The sequence below is a fragment of the Vidua macroura genome, chromosome 3, assembly GCF_024509145.1.
Source record: "Vidua macroura isolate BioBank_ID:100142 chromosome 3, ASM2450914v1, whole genome shotgun sequence".
Classification (NCBI taxonomy): Eukaryota; Metazoa; Chordata; class Aves; order Passeriformes; family Viduidae; genus Vidua; species Vidua macroura.
In genome coordinates, this window is record NC_071573.1 from 46,170,353 (window position 1) to 46,189,654 (window position 19,302).

Here is a 19,302-nt window from a genome sequence, read left to right on the forward strand (position 1 = left end):
GCTTCAGAGCCGTGAGGCATTACAGCCTCGTGGCTGTGGTTCTGAGCAGCTTGGCAGGACGCTGTGTACCTCAGTGTCAGGTGGCGCTGCGTCTCTTGAGCTGTTCTTTGTGTCCTGTCTGGGCTGGCACTATAAGTAAATTCTCAAACATCTCTAAATAGTATAGAGGAAATTCTGAGTACCATTTTATTAAAAACCAATACTGTTAATGTCCTGTAGTTTCTTAAAAACTGGGGTAAGACCCCAGTGTTTTTTGGTTTTGTTGTATTTGAAAACTGTTAATACTGATATTGTTCTAACTTTCAATATTTCCCTTCATGTTGTGTCTAAAACATCATCCTAAAAGGTAAAGATTTGAAACTGCTGCAACTACCCTGAGAGAAACCTTTGAGCATGGAAGGACTGAAGTGACCTTGACCTCAGTAACCTTCAGTCCTACTGACAGAGTAGCACAAGCATGAGTTTGTTGAAAAATGAACCCAGGTGAACTCTGTGTGAATAAAAAATATAGTAAAAGTAGAATTAATTGATTATTTACAGTGTATTATTTTAAGAAATATATGATTAAATAAGACAAAATTGAAAAAAACATTTTAAATACTACTACTGTATCTATTTTTCACCTTAGAAATCGTGGATGGCAATGTGAAAATGACACTGGGTATGATCTGGACTATCATCCTTCGTTTTGCTATCCAGGATATTTCAGTGGAAGGTAAGAGTAATACAATTATCTTAAATTATTAAGAAATGTGTTTAAAGATATTTCTAAATAAATTGTGTATAAGTGGGAGGAGTGTTTTAGTTTTTTCCACAGAAAATGATACTGTAAGTTCTCTACCTGGTAACAAAATGAATTTCTGGAGGGAAAATTATTTACTCTTCTTATCTTGACAGAGACCTTGAGCCAGCTTTCTAAGTGCAGAAGTTCTGGTCATGTCTCTCAGCTACAGAGACAGAAACATGACTATGTTTCTGAGCTTCTGAGCTGCACCCTTTGTGTACAGCTGTACCCTTTGTGTTTGATTCTATTTACAACATACATTTTTAGTCCTGTCCATTTGTCACATTCTTTGCAAATAAATATGATCTTATGATACCCCTCTTCTTCTTTCTATCATCTATCTATCTATCTATCTATCTATCTATCTATCTATCTATCTATCTATCTATAATTTTTTCCCCTCACTGTTTCAGAAGTCTTTTCTTAACTTCTACTTGGTAACTGGCTCCAAAATGCATGTTGTTACAATACTCTTTAAATCAAGTCTATGCTTTGAAAGTCTAGAATTCTAGAAACTAATCTCAATTTTCAACAAAACTATAATTGTTTCAAGCTCAACATATTGTCCTGCCCACATAATTGGTATGATATTACATGTGGACCTAATGGTTTGTTTAATAATTTCTGACCTTTACTTATGCACTCATATGCCCATTGGGCTCAAATAAAAAATGTATTTTTTGGGCACTTAAACCTCCCCATAAGCAAATGAACTGAGATTACAAGCATATTTCATGTAGGCACCAACACAAGCTTTTTTATGTCTGTTTGCATTATATTTTTATTGGGTATTTTGCTCCAGGGTACAGTCTACTGTGCAGACTTCCTTCCATATAATTCCTTCCATTTCTAACATCCCAGAAGATTCTGTGCAGGCTGAGACTCTAATCTTAACTGACCTCTGTATTTTAATGAAATTCCAGTAGTCCATTTATATGAACATCTTCTAGGATTAAATGTTGGTTTATGACATTCATTTTCATGTGGCCAATGACATTTAAGATAACAAGAAATTAATTACTTGAGCACTTTAAAAATTTTTCCTTTTTTTACCTCTTTGTCTTTTACAGAAACCTCTGCCAAAGAAGGGCTGCTGCTGTGGTGTCAAAGGAAAACTGCTCCTTACCGAAATGTGAACATTCAGAACTTCCATCTTAGGTAATCTTCCATTATTTCAAGAGGTAGAAGCAATCTTAAAAATGTTATGTCAAATTTTCCCCACAGTTGTGTAGGTATATATTTGATCAGAGAATTCTGCTCTTCACTAGACCTTTTTCAAATTCTCCTGCTCTGTCTTCAGAGTGTTATTTTGGTTAGCCTTTAGCATTATTTACTATGAATTCCAGAGTTGTTATTTAAGAAAAAAGATCCTGCTATATACAGAATTACCATATTACATTGTTAGGCGTCCTTTGTATTAAATGGGAATTCCTGAGTACTGTAGCATAGTGGGAAATGACTGCTTTCAAATGAGAGCCACAGAGAAGTTCTTCTGGCAAAAAGACCAGTGTGAAATCTCATTATGTTGAATCAGTCTTTACTGTTTTGCAGTGTACATTACTATAAGAAGCATAAAATGTGCTCAGTACATACACAACAGCAGCACTGTAAACACATTTTACATAATCAGGCTCATAACATAAGTTGGAAAATTTACTGAAGCTCCAGCCTTGTGTTTCTGTGTTTTCATTAAGAGCTAGGATGGGAATTCCAGGCCCTATACAGACTGCCTGGTTTGGGGATTTTGCTGGCCTAGTTCCTGAATCTGTGCCACTGGCCTACCTCATTAAAGTACATGACTTACCATGTGCACTGTTTAACAGGTGATCTTCCCTTCCCTGAGACCCTTCTAATATTTAAAGCAAGAGCTCTATATTAGTGTTTTGAATTAATTTGTAATGTGTAGTACCTAAAGCACATTTAGTGACAGAGAAGATGCAGTTCATACATACATTTCAAGACAAGAAAATTTGTCAGATTTACAGTCCCTGTATTGCCTTTCAGAGATCTGAAATTTGTTGTATGTTACTTTCCTAGAATATGCAAAGATATATTTAGTAGAACTTTTTATGGATTGAAGGTATACTGTAAGTTATAGTGTCAGAATCTTAGTGTATTTATGTACATACACTGGTCTAATACATGATATGGGGAAAACATCTTGAATGGAAGTACCTTGATTTATGTTTGGGTGGATTGGCTCCTACAGTATTACTTTGCAGTGGGCTATCCAGATAATTTTATTTTGCACCTTTTGGAAAAAGAAAAAGAAATTTTTTGGTGCTCAGTTTGATTTGGTTTTACAATCCAGATGATTTTATATTATACAATGTAGGTATGTTCTGCTTGATTTTGTTATATTTGTTTTTGGAGATAGTTCTATTATTTGAAGGACCTACCCAGACATCTCAGTAGTAAGGATTTTAACAGAGTTAACATGCTTAGGCTCACACAATTACTGCACAGGACAAGACCTCAAACCCTCAGTCTCTGTGGTTGCTAAAGTCTTTACATAAAGTATCTTTCAGAATAATTGCTTCTGGCTGAAAGAAGCCTCTCATAATCTTTACAAAAATATGTTATTTGTAGCTCCATTCATTTCCTGTTCTTGCCACAAAAGGTAGCAGGTCTGAAGTCAGGGTGAAGTGTAAGAACTCAGATCAAAGCTGTCATATGTGTGAAGTGTTTTAAATAAACTGAGCTGATTTATGATTTCTTACTTCTCTGAGCATATGGTTGTGCCAGTAAAATTCTCAGAAATAACAGAGGAAAAGCCAATTGCTTCAGCAAATTCAAGTAATTGCAGGTTTGCTCTCCTTTTATTTTTTCACAAATACGCTGTGAGTGTAATGGGAGATGATGCACTTTCATGGATGAATGTATACTTGAACTGTCCTAGAACACTGCATGAATTAAGCAATTCAAATCAGGGACTGTTGCACAAAATGTACATTGCCTAGAAAGTATATGAAGTCTTCATGGAGTTTATGGAGTATATGGAGTCTACCTTAAGTGTGTATGGACTGTAGAGTAAGGTATGTACTATAGATAAAGGAGTGCAGTAACAGCAGCTCAGAGAGAGTTGACATAAGTTCAGGCTTTGACAGAATTCCTGCTTTAATTTGAGCCTTGAGCAAGGATCAACTGTAAAATGCCATGACTTTATTAACTAATTTTTTTCCATTTTATTTTTTTGCTGTAAAGCTGGAAAGATGGCCTTGGATTATGTGCACTTATTCACAGACACCGACCTGATCTTATTGACTACTCCAAGCTAAATAAGGTCATCAGTCTGGGTGGTACAGCATGCTGTCCTGCAGTGATTTGGCTGGCTTCTGGTTTGCTTAGCATGTTTTCTAAAAGACAGGCTGAGGAGTGCATACTAATTCTGACTTTCTAAGGTCTTTCCCAAAAAAACCTCAATGACACAAGGGAGAGGACCTCCTGACTGTCCTGTGTCCTTTCCTTCCCATTACAACGACTTCAGCATTTAATTGCAAATAATCTGGCCCTCAGATTCTGGCAGTTGATTAAGTATTTATACTGCCCAATATGGATGTTAAATCAAATACTTTGGAATTATCCATTTACTGCTGATAGTATTGTCCATCCTGTTTTTATCCGGTGTAAATGACTGTAGATTGCAGACCAGTAGATAATGACACGACAATTAATCCTAAAATTCCTCAGAACAAACACTACCTTTGCTAATTAGGAATACACAGTAAATTACTAGTCTTACATATTCAGAAAGTATTCACTGATTCTCAGATCTACTCTTCTACCTATACTTCCAGAGAAATGGAAGCAAAAGCCATAAGCTAACCTCCTTAGTAGTACTTCATGGGGATTAAAAACTATTTTATTACAGTCTGCTACTTATGGCAAAATGCATGTTTTCTAAAAGATACTTTAGTTTGAGAGGGAGAAATGAGGAATGAGCAGTAATGTCAGAATTTCTTGGTATCATTACTGAAGGAAAAAACCTAGAAAGAAGTAGAATGTTGTTGTTTCACATGAGGTCTCAATACACACATGGTCTCAATACACACATGCTGATTTCTCCTCTGAAATGAATGTAAACACCAGTGTCATGTAAACACCAGTGCAACAGAAACCTTAATCATGGTTTTAATCTGTTGTGTGCAACTTTGCATTGATGAGAGAGAGTGATAAAACATCCACTGTATTTTTCCATTCCATGCCCTTTCATTGCAAATTGGTTTACTAGTGGAATCAACTGTTACTAGAAAGTCCTTGGTGAAGAAAAGATAAATGAATGAACTGAGACTACTTTAAAACTTATTCTGCTTTATATGTTTATATGTTCAGTTTATGACAGAGTCCCTGAAATCTGCAGTGATGAAAATTAAATGAACTTAGTACTGAACACCTAAGATTTAAATTTAGGCAGCTGTTAAGTTAACTTCAGATCTGAACCAATGGGCAAACTATTAGCCATCAATACCAGCTTGTTCTCCAATTCTATATGCAACCTTTCCTACAGATAAACAGAGTAATGGAATGACTGAGCTACCTGTCTCTGTGCACATGTGCTTATTATGCATGGCATGAACAGAAGTGAGTCTGGTTGAAACTGTGCTTTGAATAGCAGTATGTGGTGCTGAAGAACATCACAGTTAACCATCCCATAGATGAGTGCTGAGAAAAGGGAACAGAACATAAGCAGGTCTGCTTCAATGCTACTATTTTCCTCTCAGAGGTTTCCAAAATAAGAACAGGTCAGGTTTCAAATTGAGGCTGAGCTGTTGCATATAGAGCACATGCAGAAAAAAAATCCTGAAATAGATCTTGCTTTTCTGGCCTGGCTGTGTTTGATTGACTCTTAATTTTGGTTACATTAACAGCTGTCTTGGTGTCTTGTTTCTTACTGCCTGCATGCTGTCCTTTCCTTTTCTCACCAATATGTTTTGTGTGAACTTGTAGCTGGAAAGATGGCCTTGCTTTCAACGCCCTTATCCATAGACACAGGCCTGATCTCCTTGACTATGCCAATTTAGATGAGGTATTTCTTTAGCTGTAGCAGAGATTTTTAGTTACTGTGGCTTGTAGTTCTGTTTAGAAGGATGGGTGATGGAAATCTCCAATTATTCAGAAGCTGCTATGATTTTAAAGCAATCCTTTACCAGTGGAGCACTATTTACTCATGCACTTAGTACCAAGCACACAAATAGGAGGTGCTCATCCCTCATTCATAGGCAAAGTGCTTTAACCTAGTTAATAGGTCTCACTTAGATTCACTGTCTTTTGACTTTTCTTTTAGAAAATCTGTGCTCACTATCTGAACTGTGCTCACTACTTCCTTTCATTTTCCTTCAAAAACCAAAATCTCAAAACCAGAGGAAGTGCTTGAATTTCCACAGCCCTAGAATTCCGTTTATAGAGGCACTACGGGTTTTTATTTCCAAGCCCAAACTGGCAAGTTTTGCTCCTTCTGGAGAACAATTCTGCCTGTGCTTGCTTCTTCTCATGCAGGCACCTAACCAGCAGAGAACTCAGTGGAAGTCATATCCCTATGATGTAGTGTACATTAGATATAAAACAGGCAGGTCTAACTTTGTGTTGAACAGTCTCATTTAGCCTGCTGGTCCAGTGGCATTTAGTGTCTGTATTGTTGCTGTACTTCATTCAGAATTAGCTCAGAACTGAGTGTGCACTGTTATCTGTGTTCACCTCCAGGATGCATTTCCAGCAGAGTTCTAGCAGTAGATAGCACCTTATTAAAGTTTTATTTTGAAAACATAGCAGCAGATGGACCAAAAGTTCATATACCTAGACTCTGTTTTTTGAAGAACAATAGTTGTGACTCCAGTTTACAGTTTGGAAAAACAGAAGCTAAGTTTTAGTGTACCTACTCTAGTCTTGCTTCAAAGAAAAACTTCTATCTTTGACTCATTGTATTTTTTTCTTTAATGCAGGATGACCCCATAGGGAATATCAACCTTGCTATGGAAATTGCTGAAAAGCATTTGGATATTCCAAAGATGCTGGATGCAGAAGGTGAGAGTTACACCTTACTGAAGTTTGTGTTGCTAGTAAGTGGGACACAGTAAAATTTCTATTTTATTTTTTTTTCCTAGAGGATTTTCAGTATTCCTTCCATATGAATCATAATGTAGCAACCTGCTTAATTTTCAAAAAATATTTTCATCCCTTTCCTGCCTGCATTGGATAATTCCACTTACTTTTTACTTTATTATTTATTGTTTGTTAATGCTTGCATTTATTATGGTGCTTTGGACCCTAACCTCAGCACATGGCCCTACTGTGTTGAGGTAAAATGCAGGATCAAAAGTTAATCCTTGCTTTTAATAATTCAAATTTAATAAAAGGAAATATAACTATTAGCAACTTAAAGCACATTCAGTTTTTTTTTAAACGTTTAAGCAAGGGGCCAAAAATAGAAATAGTAGAAGTACTTTCAAAGCTTTCAAAATACACATGCCTCACCTCCTCTGAAAGAGAGCTAGGTTGAGAGAAGCATTTTTTTGCTTCATTTTAGTTGTAAACTTTTTGAAGTGATACTTTTAAGAAATAATTAATGTGTCTCCAATTATCTTGCAAATTTTCTGAATTTCTTCAAGACAATCAAACTTTCATACTCTGGGCAAAAAATGCTGCCAGAATACTGGAATTTGTCTTCATTAGTTCAAAGCATTCTTCCCCAACAATGGAGACTCAGCTCTGGTGGCTTGTCAGTAGACCAGTGATAACATGGGAATCATCTAGAGCACTCAAACTGACTATACCTGCTCCTCTTGAAGTCTTAATTTGGAAAGTTAGACAGGATGATTTGGAAAATCTAGGCTGTAATCTCTTCATTGAAGAGTAGTTTCACTTTCATGCTTTAAAACAATTTTTTTTCATCTTTTGAACTGCAATTCCACTTTCAACAACACCACTTAATTATTTTGCTCTGAAATAACTGTGCAAGGAATAAACACAGAAGTGCTGTCCCCTTGCCATTGAGCAGCTTTCTACATTTTTTTCCTCTTCTCTTTGTAGTCAATACAAAAAAAAATTATTTTCCTCATCAAATTTTCTGCACATTCTATTCCTTATCTTACTATTCTCCTCTTGGCAGTAATGAAATTATATTCTTTCTAATACCTTTTAAGTATTCATGGTCACTTTTTACCATCTTTACTTCCACTGTGTTCTTCATGGAAATTTTGCCAAGTTTTGTTCACAGCTACATAAAGTAGATGCAAAATCAGTAAATATATTGGTCCTGAACTTAGAAATTTCACTGTTAACATTAGAGGATTTCACTCATTCCAGGGTCTTTCCAAGTCAGTATCTTCCCACTCCTTACATTGACAGGAATTCATGCAGCTTGAACCAGACTCATTCATTGCTCAGCCATAACTGCTGTAAAAACACCTTCTCCTGCCTTTCTTTGTTAAGTACTGAAAAGGTCCATTTTTACCCATGGATACATACCTTGATTGCACCCACTTTATATTTTCACTCTCCTGCCATGGTAGGGACAAAGCTATTAGCCAGCCAAGCCAAACCCTCCTGTGATTTATGCTATTAACTAAAAAGATGGGCTGGCACAGGGATTGCAGAGCTGCTACTATCCAACTTTTCTTAGCACAAAATGTATTTCTGGACTGCAGGACTTGTACAGGTTCCCAGTATATGCCAGTACCCTGTCAGCCACAGGGACCCTGTGCTGATACACACTAAGTGCAGTTCTAGTTTGTGACTGTCAGTGGCTGTGTTTAGCTCTGCAGTAATTGCAGTGATTCAGATGAAGTTGCTTTGGAGTGGCAGTGAAGCTGAACCCAGCAGATCTGCCAGCCATGCCATCTGCTTGGAAGTTTCCACAAACCAGAAGGTAGCAATACCCTTCTGTACAGTCTCATCCTTCAGATGTTTTGCCATTTCAGGGAGAGTTGTATCTTTTGTGCTTGCTGATTCCTAAAGCTTAGGTGACTTTGCACTCATATCAGTAAACAGATGCAACCTGAATAATTGTGTATTTATTTGGAATCCTTACAGCACTGAGGTGGCACGATTAGCATAATCAGATGAAAGTACCTTGTGGGAATTTCTGAGCAGTTAACCCTCTTTTCTCCACACAGATGTAGTAAACACTGCCAGACCTGATGAAAGAGCCATTATGACTTATGTTTCCTGTTACTACCATGCATTTGCTGGTGCTCAGAAGGTGAGATTGTAGATAGATCAGATCTCATCCTTCACCTTCTGTCTTGTTTTTTTCAGCAATTTTTCCTTTTCTGATCTTTTCCTCACTAGGACAGCATCTTAGAGCTGAGCTCATTTCCTGTCACCTCCTTTCTATGTGAGCCGCTGTTTTGGTAGAGCCAATAGTGGTCTATCCATTTGTTCCATAGAAACAAACCTTCCTGTCTCATCTTTTTGCATATTTACTAATAATATCCAGTAGGTTTTTGACAGCTAGTTACTGAATGGGAGAGGATGATATTGCCTTAAAATGAATTTGTGTGCATTCATTTGAAGCACCATTAAAAATATAAGATGAAAATAAGCTCAGAGTGAAAAACAATAGTAGAATTCCATCTTTCTTCTCTCTGCTGGATATTATTTCTGCTACAGATGTCAAAATCATCATAACATGCTCAGAAAATAGACCCTTCTCTTATGCTTTCAGGATTGTTTTTAAAATGTTAAATGCTTAATGGTAAGTACAAACAGCAACACCAAATGATGCTACTAAGCAAAACAGAAACATGTATAGACATCTCAGACAAGCTCTGGAATCATGTTCTAAAGAAAAGAAGGAAAATTCTAAAAAGTAAGGTGGTTTGGAGTTGGGCATACTTCAGGTATTGGTAATGTAAAAATACTGATATGTAATGCTAAAGTGCAACTTCTGGAGAACATCTTCCCAGACTGAAATGTAGTCTGCCTTTCCTGGGTCTTAGTCAAAATCCTCACCATTTAAGTCACCAGACATATGTGTGCCAGTTCTTAAGCAGACAGTCCTGGTAAAATTAGGGTTACTCCCCCCTATGATAATACTGCTGGATCAAGCTTAATGAAAAAAATCCTCCTCTTTGTATTAGCTTATACTGAATTTTTAGTGTACTTTTTATTCCATCAGGACCCCTCAATCTAACAGTAAATTTTTTACAGCTTTGTAGAATTTCTCGGATACAGAGCTAAGGACAAGAAAACAGTAACAAGGACATGAAGTTATGCATTTATTTATTCATCCTATTTTCTACTCCTCTATTCTTTTTTTTCTTGTTTTATTTTAATTTCTCCCCCCTCTTGTAGATATTGTGAACACTCCCAAACCTGATGAGAGAGCTATCATGACATATGTGTCCTGCTTCTACCATGCTTTTGCTGGAGCAGAGCAGGTATTAATCAACTGTCTCTTCAGGTTGCTGTGTTTTTGATTGGTTGTTTCACATTTCCACTAGTTTATTAAAAAAAACCAAACAACTCAACTAATTTAGTACTATGTGGTTTTAATTAACTTTTGCAAGTATTCCTTGAGCACTAATACTTGTTTTTAACCAACTCTCAAACCTGTTTTAGTTAAATGTTGTGTAACAAGTTAACTTCTTTAATTCAAATAGACATTCTGTTTCTAATTTTGGGTCTTTATTTGGTAATTTTAAGGACTGCTTCAGAAAAAAGTGATTTGAAGATATTGTTAAATGGAGGTGTTGCTTGTTGCTACAACATCTAATATGTATATAACAGAATGTTTCACTTTTGGAGACTGAGACTTAATCATGCTGAGTAGTAATTTAGGGCTAGATTTTCAAAGATGCCTAAAGAGACAGAAAGGCACTGAAGACATTCAACACAGTTTTTGTGCCTGGTTCCCACTGAAGCCAACAGAATTATTTGTGGATGAAAGTACTAGTATAAAAGGCATGAACATCGGCAGCAGACCTGTCATTAATGGTATATTCACTTACAAATGTGGCACTTCCCACTCTTTTCTTTCATACATTTCTAGCCTACAAATGGACATAATCCAAGTTACGTTACAAAAAAAGCAACAAACCTTTAAAGTAGCGGATATTTTCCTTTCATCCTCAGGGCTGAATTTCCCTTCCTGTCTGCTAGGTCCCCTATACCTCACCACAGCACAGCTATGCTGTTGCACTCTGTCATTCCTGGGTAGGAATGTTTTGCTATTCATGCAAAAGGGGAATTCCAAATACTCTGCAACACAGGAGTTTACATGGATATTTATTTGATTATATATATTCCAGAGTCATATTTGTATGAAAGTACTGCTTTGTGGTATCAAACTAGTAAATTTAAAATATGGCAGAGCTACACAGAGCCTTTGTGTATAATTCTTAGGAGGCCTGAAAAGATTTGCTGTCAGTGGTTGAGCTGCACTTTTCTCAAGGGTTGTACAGATATAGCGTGGTCTGAGACTCCTGCATCACATGTGGTGTCTTTCCAGTGTGGCTAACAAGTCTAATACTTTTTGGATGTGACTTAAAAAAATAACCTAATAGGTTATTAGGTTATTTGGGAATGGCCTAAGTTGTCTTAAAAAATAAAAGATTCATTAGACAACTATATAATAAGGCTTCATTGTACAACAAGGGGACCTCTGTGCTGATCCGTGCCTCATTCAGGCCATTGGAATCTATGGCTGCAGAAGGAGGGAAAATGAGTATCTAAGCAACCTAGGAGTATAAATCACCAACTGTAAAAAAATGTGGTTTTTTTATTTGCAGCAGCCACATTCTCTCTCTTTCTCCAAGCCTATACCTTTCTCAGAATATGTTTATGAATATGTCCTGTTTATTTGCTGTGTGTTACAGGCTGAGACTGCAGCTAACCGGATCTGTAAGGTGCTTGCTGTGAATCAGGAAAATGAGAGGTTGATGGAAGAGTATGAGAGACTAGCAAGTGAGGTAAAGATGCTCTATCTGTAATGTGGTGACAACAACATTCATGAAATATTGAAAGCTGAAAGATTCGTGCACTCTCTTCAAGACAGAAAAGTGGAGACACTGTAAGGGTAAATCTCTCAGTGGCAGGTCACAAAGCCAAGTTGCCCAAGATAGAGTTTCAGGTGACTCCTTCGCCACAGACTTCCTGTGTGACCTTCAGCAAGTCAGTCAGTCTTGTTAATATGTCCAAAAGGGTGTCTTGAGGATTGTCATCCATCTGCCCCAAGACCAGGCTTCCTGTCTCTCTAATCTTCAAAGACAGCCATCCTTGACCACATGTGGAACATACTAGATCAAGAAAGCCCCTCAGCTTTGCGTACTGCAGAGCACACCTGGAGAGGGTCTGTCAGGTTGTTCACAATTCATCTGTGAGCAAGGACAGCAGATGAATGTACAGATGAATGTGCTCCTCCTGTCCTTTCTTGTTTAATGGCAAATCTGCTGAGCAGAACTACAGATGTACAGTGCACAAATGAGACCTCTCTTATCTTTTGTTGCTTAACCTGCAAAAACATACTGAGATCACAGCACCACTTTCTGTATCTAAATTTGCACTAATGGCCTTCTGAGTGAAGATTTTTATATGACCTGAAGCTGGTTTCTGTCGCAATTCCATGAGTACCTGAAACACCAAGACCAATACTTTCGAAAGTGGCAGTTGATATTGGGTAACTCAGATTTTGAGTAATTAGAGACACCTTACATGTGTGTTAATCTTTCTGAAAATCAGGTTACTTCTAGAAATACCTGAAATATATGGGAAAATTTGCTATTTGTATAAAGCAATGCAATATAAAAGTATTGTTTAGCTTTGAATACGTTGTGCTTACTCACCATTAAGGCATCAGTACCAACTGAAGTCAATAATATTAAAATGGAACAAACTTAATTACGATTTGTATGTTCAGCATAATCTTTTTTTGGTTGTTTTTCCATTGCCTTTATTTGACTTGTTTTCGTTCGTTTGAAAGCTTTTAGAATGGATTCGCCGGACAATTCCTTGGCTGGAAAACAGGACCCCAGAAAAAACAATGCAGGCTATGCAGAAGAAATTAGAGGACTTCCGGGACTACCGCCGCAAGCACAAACCTCCCAAAGTCCAGGAGAAATGTCAGCTGGAGATCAATTTCAACACCCTGCAGACAAAACTGAGAATCAGCAATCGGCCAGCTTTCATGCCATCAGAGGGGAAAATGGTTTCAGTAAGTAAAGGAGGCATTAATAGTCTGTTTGTTTTATCAATGATCTCTCAAAAATGCCAATGTGAAAGATTGAAAAGCCATTCTAAGTCATTCTCAGAAACATCAGTTTGTTGTACTTTTTCAATACCAAACTCCTTTTACTCATTCCCTTTTGTTCCAGAATCTTGCTTTCTAATAAGCATGTTCCTGTCTCTTTGAAGGTTTTCCCAAAAGCAAATAATCTGAAGATGCAAGATGATATAGAGCTTCCTTTGGGAGTGTTATCAATACTCGTATATCATTGAGCCAATGATAGCTTATTTAAGTAAAACTCAGTGGTTTCACTGACATTTTAGTCATGAGACAAACAGACATTGCTCAATACAAATTTCTACATTTTTTTTTCTATTCTGCTTTTTCTTTTACATCTATGAAGATAAGAATAGTCTGTATCAAGAATTCTCATCTGCTGATAAGTACTGTGACTTGACTGTGGGTCAAAACATTTCCTGTGGAATACAGCAAAACTGTTTCTGTAATCTATTCTATCACTTGTTTTGTTTTTCATAAACAAAAAAATTGCTCTGTCTGGAAAGGGTTATTGTCCACCCCCCATATGCAGAAAATAAAGGCCCTGTTACTTCAGCTTCCCACTCACGTCTTTGAGTTTGCAAGGAAACTCACAGAACTTTGGGTACTATAGAAAGTGAAATGAATTTGTGTTCCAGGTAAAACATGCACCAAATCCTCATGATACTAATTACTTTGCTGTTGTCAACTTGTGAAAGCAAAGCACTTTCATTTTGATAACAGATAAATATAATATAAACAACACACGCATTGTAAAATGGGAGGTAAAAGCAATATATTGTGATGACTTTGGACCTGTAGCCATGCTTGGAAATCATTTCTATAGGGGCTTCTTCAAACCCACCTGAACACAACGCACTATGAGGAGCAGCTGTCTGCACTAGAATACAACTGCCTGACAACATTTTCTATGATTCTGTGATTTTACAAAATTTGAACATAAGAACTTCTCTTTTTGAAGCCAAATTGTGAATGAATCAAAAATCTGTAAACTTGATAAAAAGAGATTATAGTTTCATCCATCTCTCCCATGTATTCTCTTCGCAGGATATTGCTGGCGCTTGGCAGAGACTTGAACAAGCTGAGAAAGGCTATGAAGAGTGGCTGCTGAATGAAATACGACGACTGGAAAGACTTGAACACTTGGCTGAGAAATTTAGGCAGAAGGCTTCCACTCATGAACAGTGGGCATATGGTGAGGAGAGATGGTTTTTAACATTTTTTGTATTTGAATGTTTCAAGTTGAACTGTCAGTGCTGAGTATTTGCCAGCTATGAACTCACTCATAAGTAGTTTGGACAATTTCAGACAATCTAAAATAATAACAGATAAAATGTCAGGTTTTGTTGACTGTAGTCACAGTCCTAACTTGTTGGCATGTTGCTAATGAGATGTAACTGTTAAAATCATACTTGAGGTAGTGAGTCAAACTTAATGGGAATATTCTGCATTTGAATAGAGGCCATTACTGCTAATGTATTCCTATGTAGTTGTACACCAGTAATCCCACCAGAAATGCAGTCACACCACTGTTTGAATGTGAAATTATTAACAGAAGTATTCTGAATTTATTATTATTTGGTCATCATGATGTTCTGAATAGTTCAGATAAACTACATGATACTGGACTCATGTCTGCTTTGCTCCAAACCCTGAATTACATGCATTTTATAGTTCTGGCTTTTAATGGTAACCTAACCTAACCTACCTGTAGTTGTGACACCTGTAGGCCTTACAGTGGTGTTCAGTTTTGTTGGGGACTATTAAACATAGGTCTGCTCTGTCATCCTAATGACTCTTCCTGTTTCTGCCATGCTTCTGGCTTTTCCCAGCTAGATTCTTTTGACATTGTGAAAGTCCTCTAACAGAGTTGCTGGAAGCATGCAGGGCTGTAAATGGCTGCCAAGCAGACACTAGAAGGGAAACTACAATGTTTATGAGCCCTGAGAGCTGAATTTCTGAGCATAAAACTCATCACTACTCATGGTGACAAGTCATAGCTGTTATGTAGGGAAAACTTCACATAAGCTGGTACACAGCAAGTGGAACAATAGTTGCTTCTGGCTCTAGGATTCACAGAGCTGCAAATGCCATGTGGTGAGTACAGCTGCAGGGCCTGTCTGTTTGGATTCAGTTGTCCAACACAGGAGCTACTCAGCAGGAGTATTTCAGTTTCTACTTAATCTTTGTTTCTCTAGCCTTTTGAAGATAAGTTGGCATTTTCCACTTAAAATTCAGTGTTCAAGACAAAAGGCCGTCACACATCTCAGTTTCATTTTTTTTAAGTGCTGAAATGACTAATGAATTGAAGGCAGAACATAAAAAAGAATAACAGATCATTAGTAAGAGTGAAGCTGAGCATAGCAGTGTGATTTCTGTTTTTTTAAGTCTATTCTACAAAAAATTATCACAGTGGCTTAGAGATACAGTTTTTGCTAATATACCATTTTTATGCCAGTTTCTCCAGCAATGTAATACTCACTATTTTAGACCTATATAAGCAGCCTATGCAAAAACCAGGACATTACTGTGACAGCTTTAAAATTATATGTTTCTAATTAACTTGTGTGGACAATTTGCTGCTGATTTCAGTGGGGGTGGGATTTAATTTCATAGATATGATTTTCACCATGCCTCAACTAAAAAGTTGATTAAATTCACAATTTTCCTAACAAATAAATTGAGTAATAAATGAGTAAATAAACTAAAACTAAGGAGTAAATAAACTAAAAAATTAGTAATATTTTCATTTCTCTTTCAGGCAAAGAGCAGACCTTGCTTCAGAAGGATTATGAGTCTGCCTCTCTGACAGAAGTCCGTGCCATGTTAAGGAAACATGAAGCTTTTGAGAGCGATTTGGCTGCTCACCAGGACAGGGTGGAACAGATCGCTGCCATTGCCCAGGAGCTGAAGTATGTTCCATTTAAAGGCTTGCAGCTGCTGACATTTAACTTTGCGATAAACTCTTTCCAATGAATTTGATAGTGTCATAGGTACCAAGGTAGGAATTCCAGGCATAGCTTCATAAGTACATTATCTGAGCTGGTCACTGAGACCTTTCCCTCATCTCCCCCTTACCCCCAACCAAATATAGATATTCAACTGACCAAAACTATTTGAAAAGAAACATTTTCAACTTGACTTCACAGTAATATTTTGTCATTAGCTCTACCCATGAGTCCATTGTGGGTTGATGGGAATCCTGGAGGTGTTTATTTCTCAGTTCATATCGTCTGCTGAGAGGTACAGGCTATGAATTGTTTAACAGAAAATAATTTCACTTACACAAATTACAGATCAAGTATCTTCACAAGTATATTGGTCCTTTCAAAAGGCTTCTCATGCCTTTATTATCTCTATAATAGTGGGTAATGCACTGACTTCCTGCAGATGTAATTGTCTCTGTTTATTTTTACAATCTCTTGATATTATATTTGGAAGTCCCATTGTCTCCATTTTACAGAAGGGACACTGGAAACTAAATAAATTGCTCTCAGATTCCCGCCCTTGGCTTCAGCTCTCGAAGTTTCAATTTCTCACCTTGAACAGACAGAACAGTTACTGCTCAGAAATGAAATCTTAGAAACATGCCCTTTTTTCACTTTGTGAAGGACCATGGCTCACAAACAGCTCCATATTCATTAATGATTAAAAATCAGATACTTGTCTAAAAATGTAGTTCATATCTGATAGCAGCAGCACTTAATTGTGTAATTCAAATGGATTTAAAAGAAAAATCCTGTCTTCAGGATTATTTAAAGGAACAAAAATAAAGCACAGTGGGCAGATTATGTACTGTGCTTTGGTTAATGAGAAAGAAATCAGAAAAAAACACAGAGAATGGAGATTTCCCTGAATATGTGAGATTATGAAACACTTTCTGGCATGCCTTGATCTCTCTTGTGGAGTTATTTCATAGGATGGCTTGGGTTGGAAGGGACCTTAATGATCATTTAGCTCCAGGGATATCTTCCACTAATCATGATGCTCCAAAGCCCCATCCAACCTTGCCTTGAACACCTCTGGGGATGGGGCATCCACAGCTTCTCCAGGCAACCTGTTCCAGTGCCTCACCACCCTCACAGTAAAGAATTTCTGCCTAATATCTAGTCCAAACCTGCCCTCTTGTTGTTTAACGCCATTCCCCCTTGTCCTTGTTAAAAGTACCTCTCCAGCTCTCCTGTAAGTCCCCTTTAGGTACTGGAAGGCTGCATTAAGGTCTCCCCCAGATATCCTCATCTACATGCTGGACAGCCCCAACTCACTCAGCCTGTCTTAGGACAGATGCTTCATCCCTCTGATCATCTCTGTGTCCCTTCTCTGGACCCATTCCAACAGGTCCATGTCTTCTCTGGGGGCCCCAGAGCTGGATGCAGGGTTCCAGCTGGGGTCTCACCAGAGCAGAGGAGCAGAATCCCCTCCCTGGCCCTGCTGCCCATGCTGCTTTGGATGCAACCCAGGACACGTTTGGCTTTCTGGGCTGTGAGTGCACATGGCTGGGTCATATTTAGCTTCTTGTCAATCAACATCCCCAAGTCCTTCCTCCCAGGGCTGCTCTCAATCCATTCTCTATCCAACCTATGTTTGTGCTTGGGATTGCCCCAAGATTTGTTTCTCTTTATACTAAAGAAAGTTTCTGTAACACCTAATCATTGCTAATTCAGCTTCAGCTTTATGAATTAGGAGAAACTTTGGGAATATAGCATACATAGCACAGCATCTGCTTTACCAGTGTTTTGAACCCTCTGTCCTTTACCTCTGGTGACACCAATGAACACTGTATCCTGTCTATTTTGGGATTGTCTCTTCTCAGTTGTTTCAGTAATTTGCTGTGTGAAGTAAAACAAGTTATTTGTGGCCCAGGCTGCAAAGGTGCTGAAAGCTGATTTCACTTAGAGATGCTCTAATTTAACTTCTCTGCTTCTCCATACAATGGTGCTATCAGTGCCTGATTTTTCACTGTGACTCTGTAACTCAATTAGGCTTAATCCCCTTGGGGAACACTGAATGAAAGGTCATAAAGGTCAGGTTTTATCACTGGCTTCAAGCTAATGGACAGTTTCTATTAAAATACTGATTTTAATTATTTATACATAATTCCTTGCACAATAAAATTATGGAGGAAAATGCGAATTTATTTTTTGATCCATATTTTTAAAGAAGGATTAATGTCTGAATGCTAAGAAATGTGCATTGGCATCTGATACAAAGCCTGTTGAAGTAAGTGTGGGTATTTCTTGATTTTTATTTATTTCATTGGTGGGTTGGTTGTTTTTTTTCTCATCACTGGAGCAGGCCCCTACAGAAGCCATTATCGTTTGTGTCTAAATTCCAAGTCAGTACACCTCCATGTTTTGTTTTAGTCAATCTGTTGGATGCCTAATTTTGCAGTTTCAAAGGAGAGCTATTGCTGTATGACCTTGAACTCTACTAGTTATAGTTTCTTGTCCTGGTGTTTTCTGCTACAGCTCAGTCCACTGTGTGCTTAAGGTTAAAGTTGCTACAAGCTTGTTTATTGATGCTATTTAGATAGAGAATTTATGTGTGTATGCAAACAGGTGATTCCAGCCAGGATGCTGCTATAAAATTGTTGTGTTCCCAGCCTGTGTAGACTTAGGTATTCCTTGGCAAAGAGGCATGACAGGGCTTGGAGAGGACTTTATATAAAGCTGAAGGGGGACAGGCATTTCTAAAATGAGATTTGCCATTTATGACATAGCAAGTGCTCATTTGAGTGAGCTGCACTATAAAAACCCATATTAATTTATGACCTGATGTGCTCATATCAATGTTTTCAATCATCAAGACAAAATTTTTGGAATGTAGTTTCTTGTATATCCATCACTTGTAGTATAGCGACTGATTTTCAGCCAAGCAGACCATTATCTGTAAGACTGATCTTAGAGTAATTTTGATTCTGGAGACCTGGGCTCAAATTGTGCTTATGTGCATGATTAACATGAGCCTTGTTCTGAAGCTCTGCTAAAACATGTTGCTCAGCAGGTTATTTTTAACACTATCACTGTTCCCAAAGTGAACTTACACTTAAGTGCTTCTCTGGATCAGGTCAAAATTTCACTGAATTTTAAATTTTTGACAGATAAGATTGAGTTACCTGTAAGATCAGTAGTGGTAACTTAATGATTTTTAAATTCCCAAGGCTGTAGGTTTCAAATGGCCAAACAAATAGAAAGATTGCTTTCTTTGAAGGATTATAACACATGAGATGCAGTACTTCACGCACTGCAAAGTAAAAATTTTTACAAAATGTAAATCTAGTCTCTTCAATGTCAAGAAAGAT

At 37.5% G+C, this 19,302-nt stretch overlaps 1 protein-coding gene across 5 annotated transcripts in view; it reads left to right on the forward strand.

The window, feature by feature from the left end:
* The window catches only part of ACTN2 (actinin alpha 2), a 66,904-nt gene that overhangs the window by 28,600 nt on the left and 19,002 nt on the right, over positions 1-19,302 (forward strand). For 3 of the 5 annotated variants that reach the window (XM_053974171.1, XM_053974166.1, XM_053974170.1), the window contains exons 4-12: positions 629-715; positions 1,855-1,942; positions 3,989-4,067; positions 6,724-6,805; positions 8,896-8,981; positions 11,599-11,691; positions 12,702-12,932; positions 14,049-14,196; positions 15,763-15,913. In XM_053974171.1, the coding sequence (XP_053830146.1) occupies positions 629-715; positions 1,855-1,942; positions 3,989-4,067; positions 6,724-6,805; positions 8,896-8,981; positions 11,599-11,691; positions 12,702-12,932; positions 14,049-14,196; positions 15,763-15,913 (1,045 nt within the window). Of the gene's footprint in view, positions 1-628; positions 716-1,854; positions 1,943-3,988; positions 4,068-6,723; positions 6,806-8,895; positions 8,982-10,075; positions 10,162-11,598; positions 11,692-12,701; positions 12,933-14,048; positions 14,197-15,762; positions 15,914-19,302 lie in introns of all 5 variants that reach the window. The other 2 variants (XM_053974167.1, XM_053974168.1) reach the window with 1 other exon arrangement.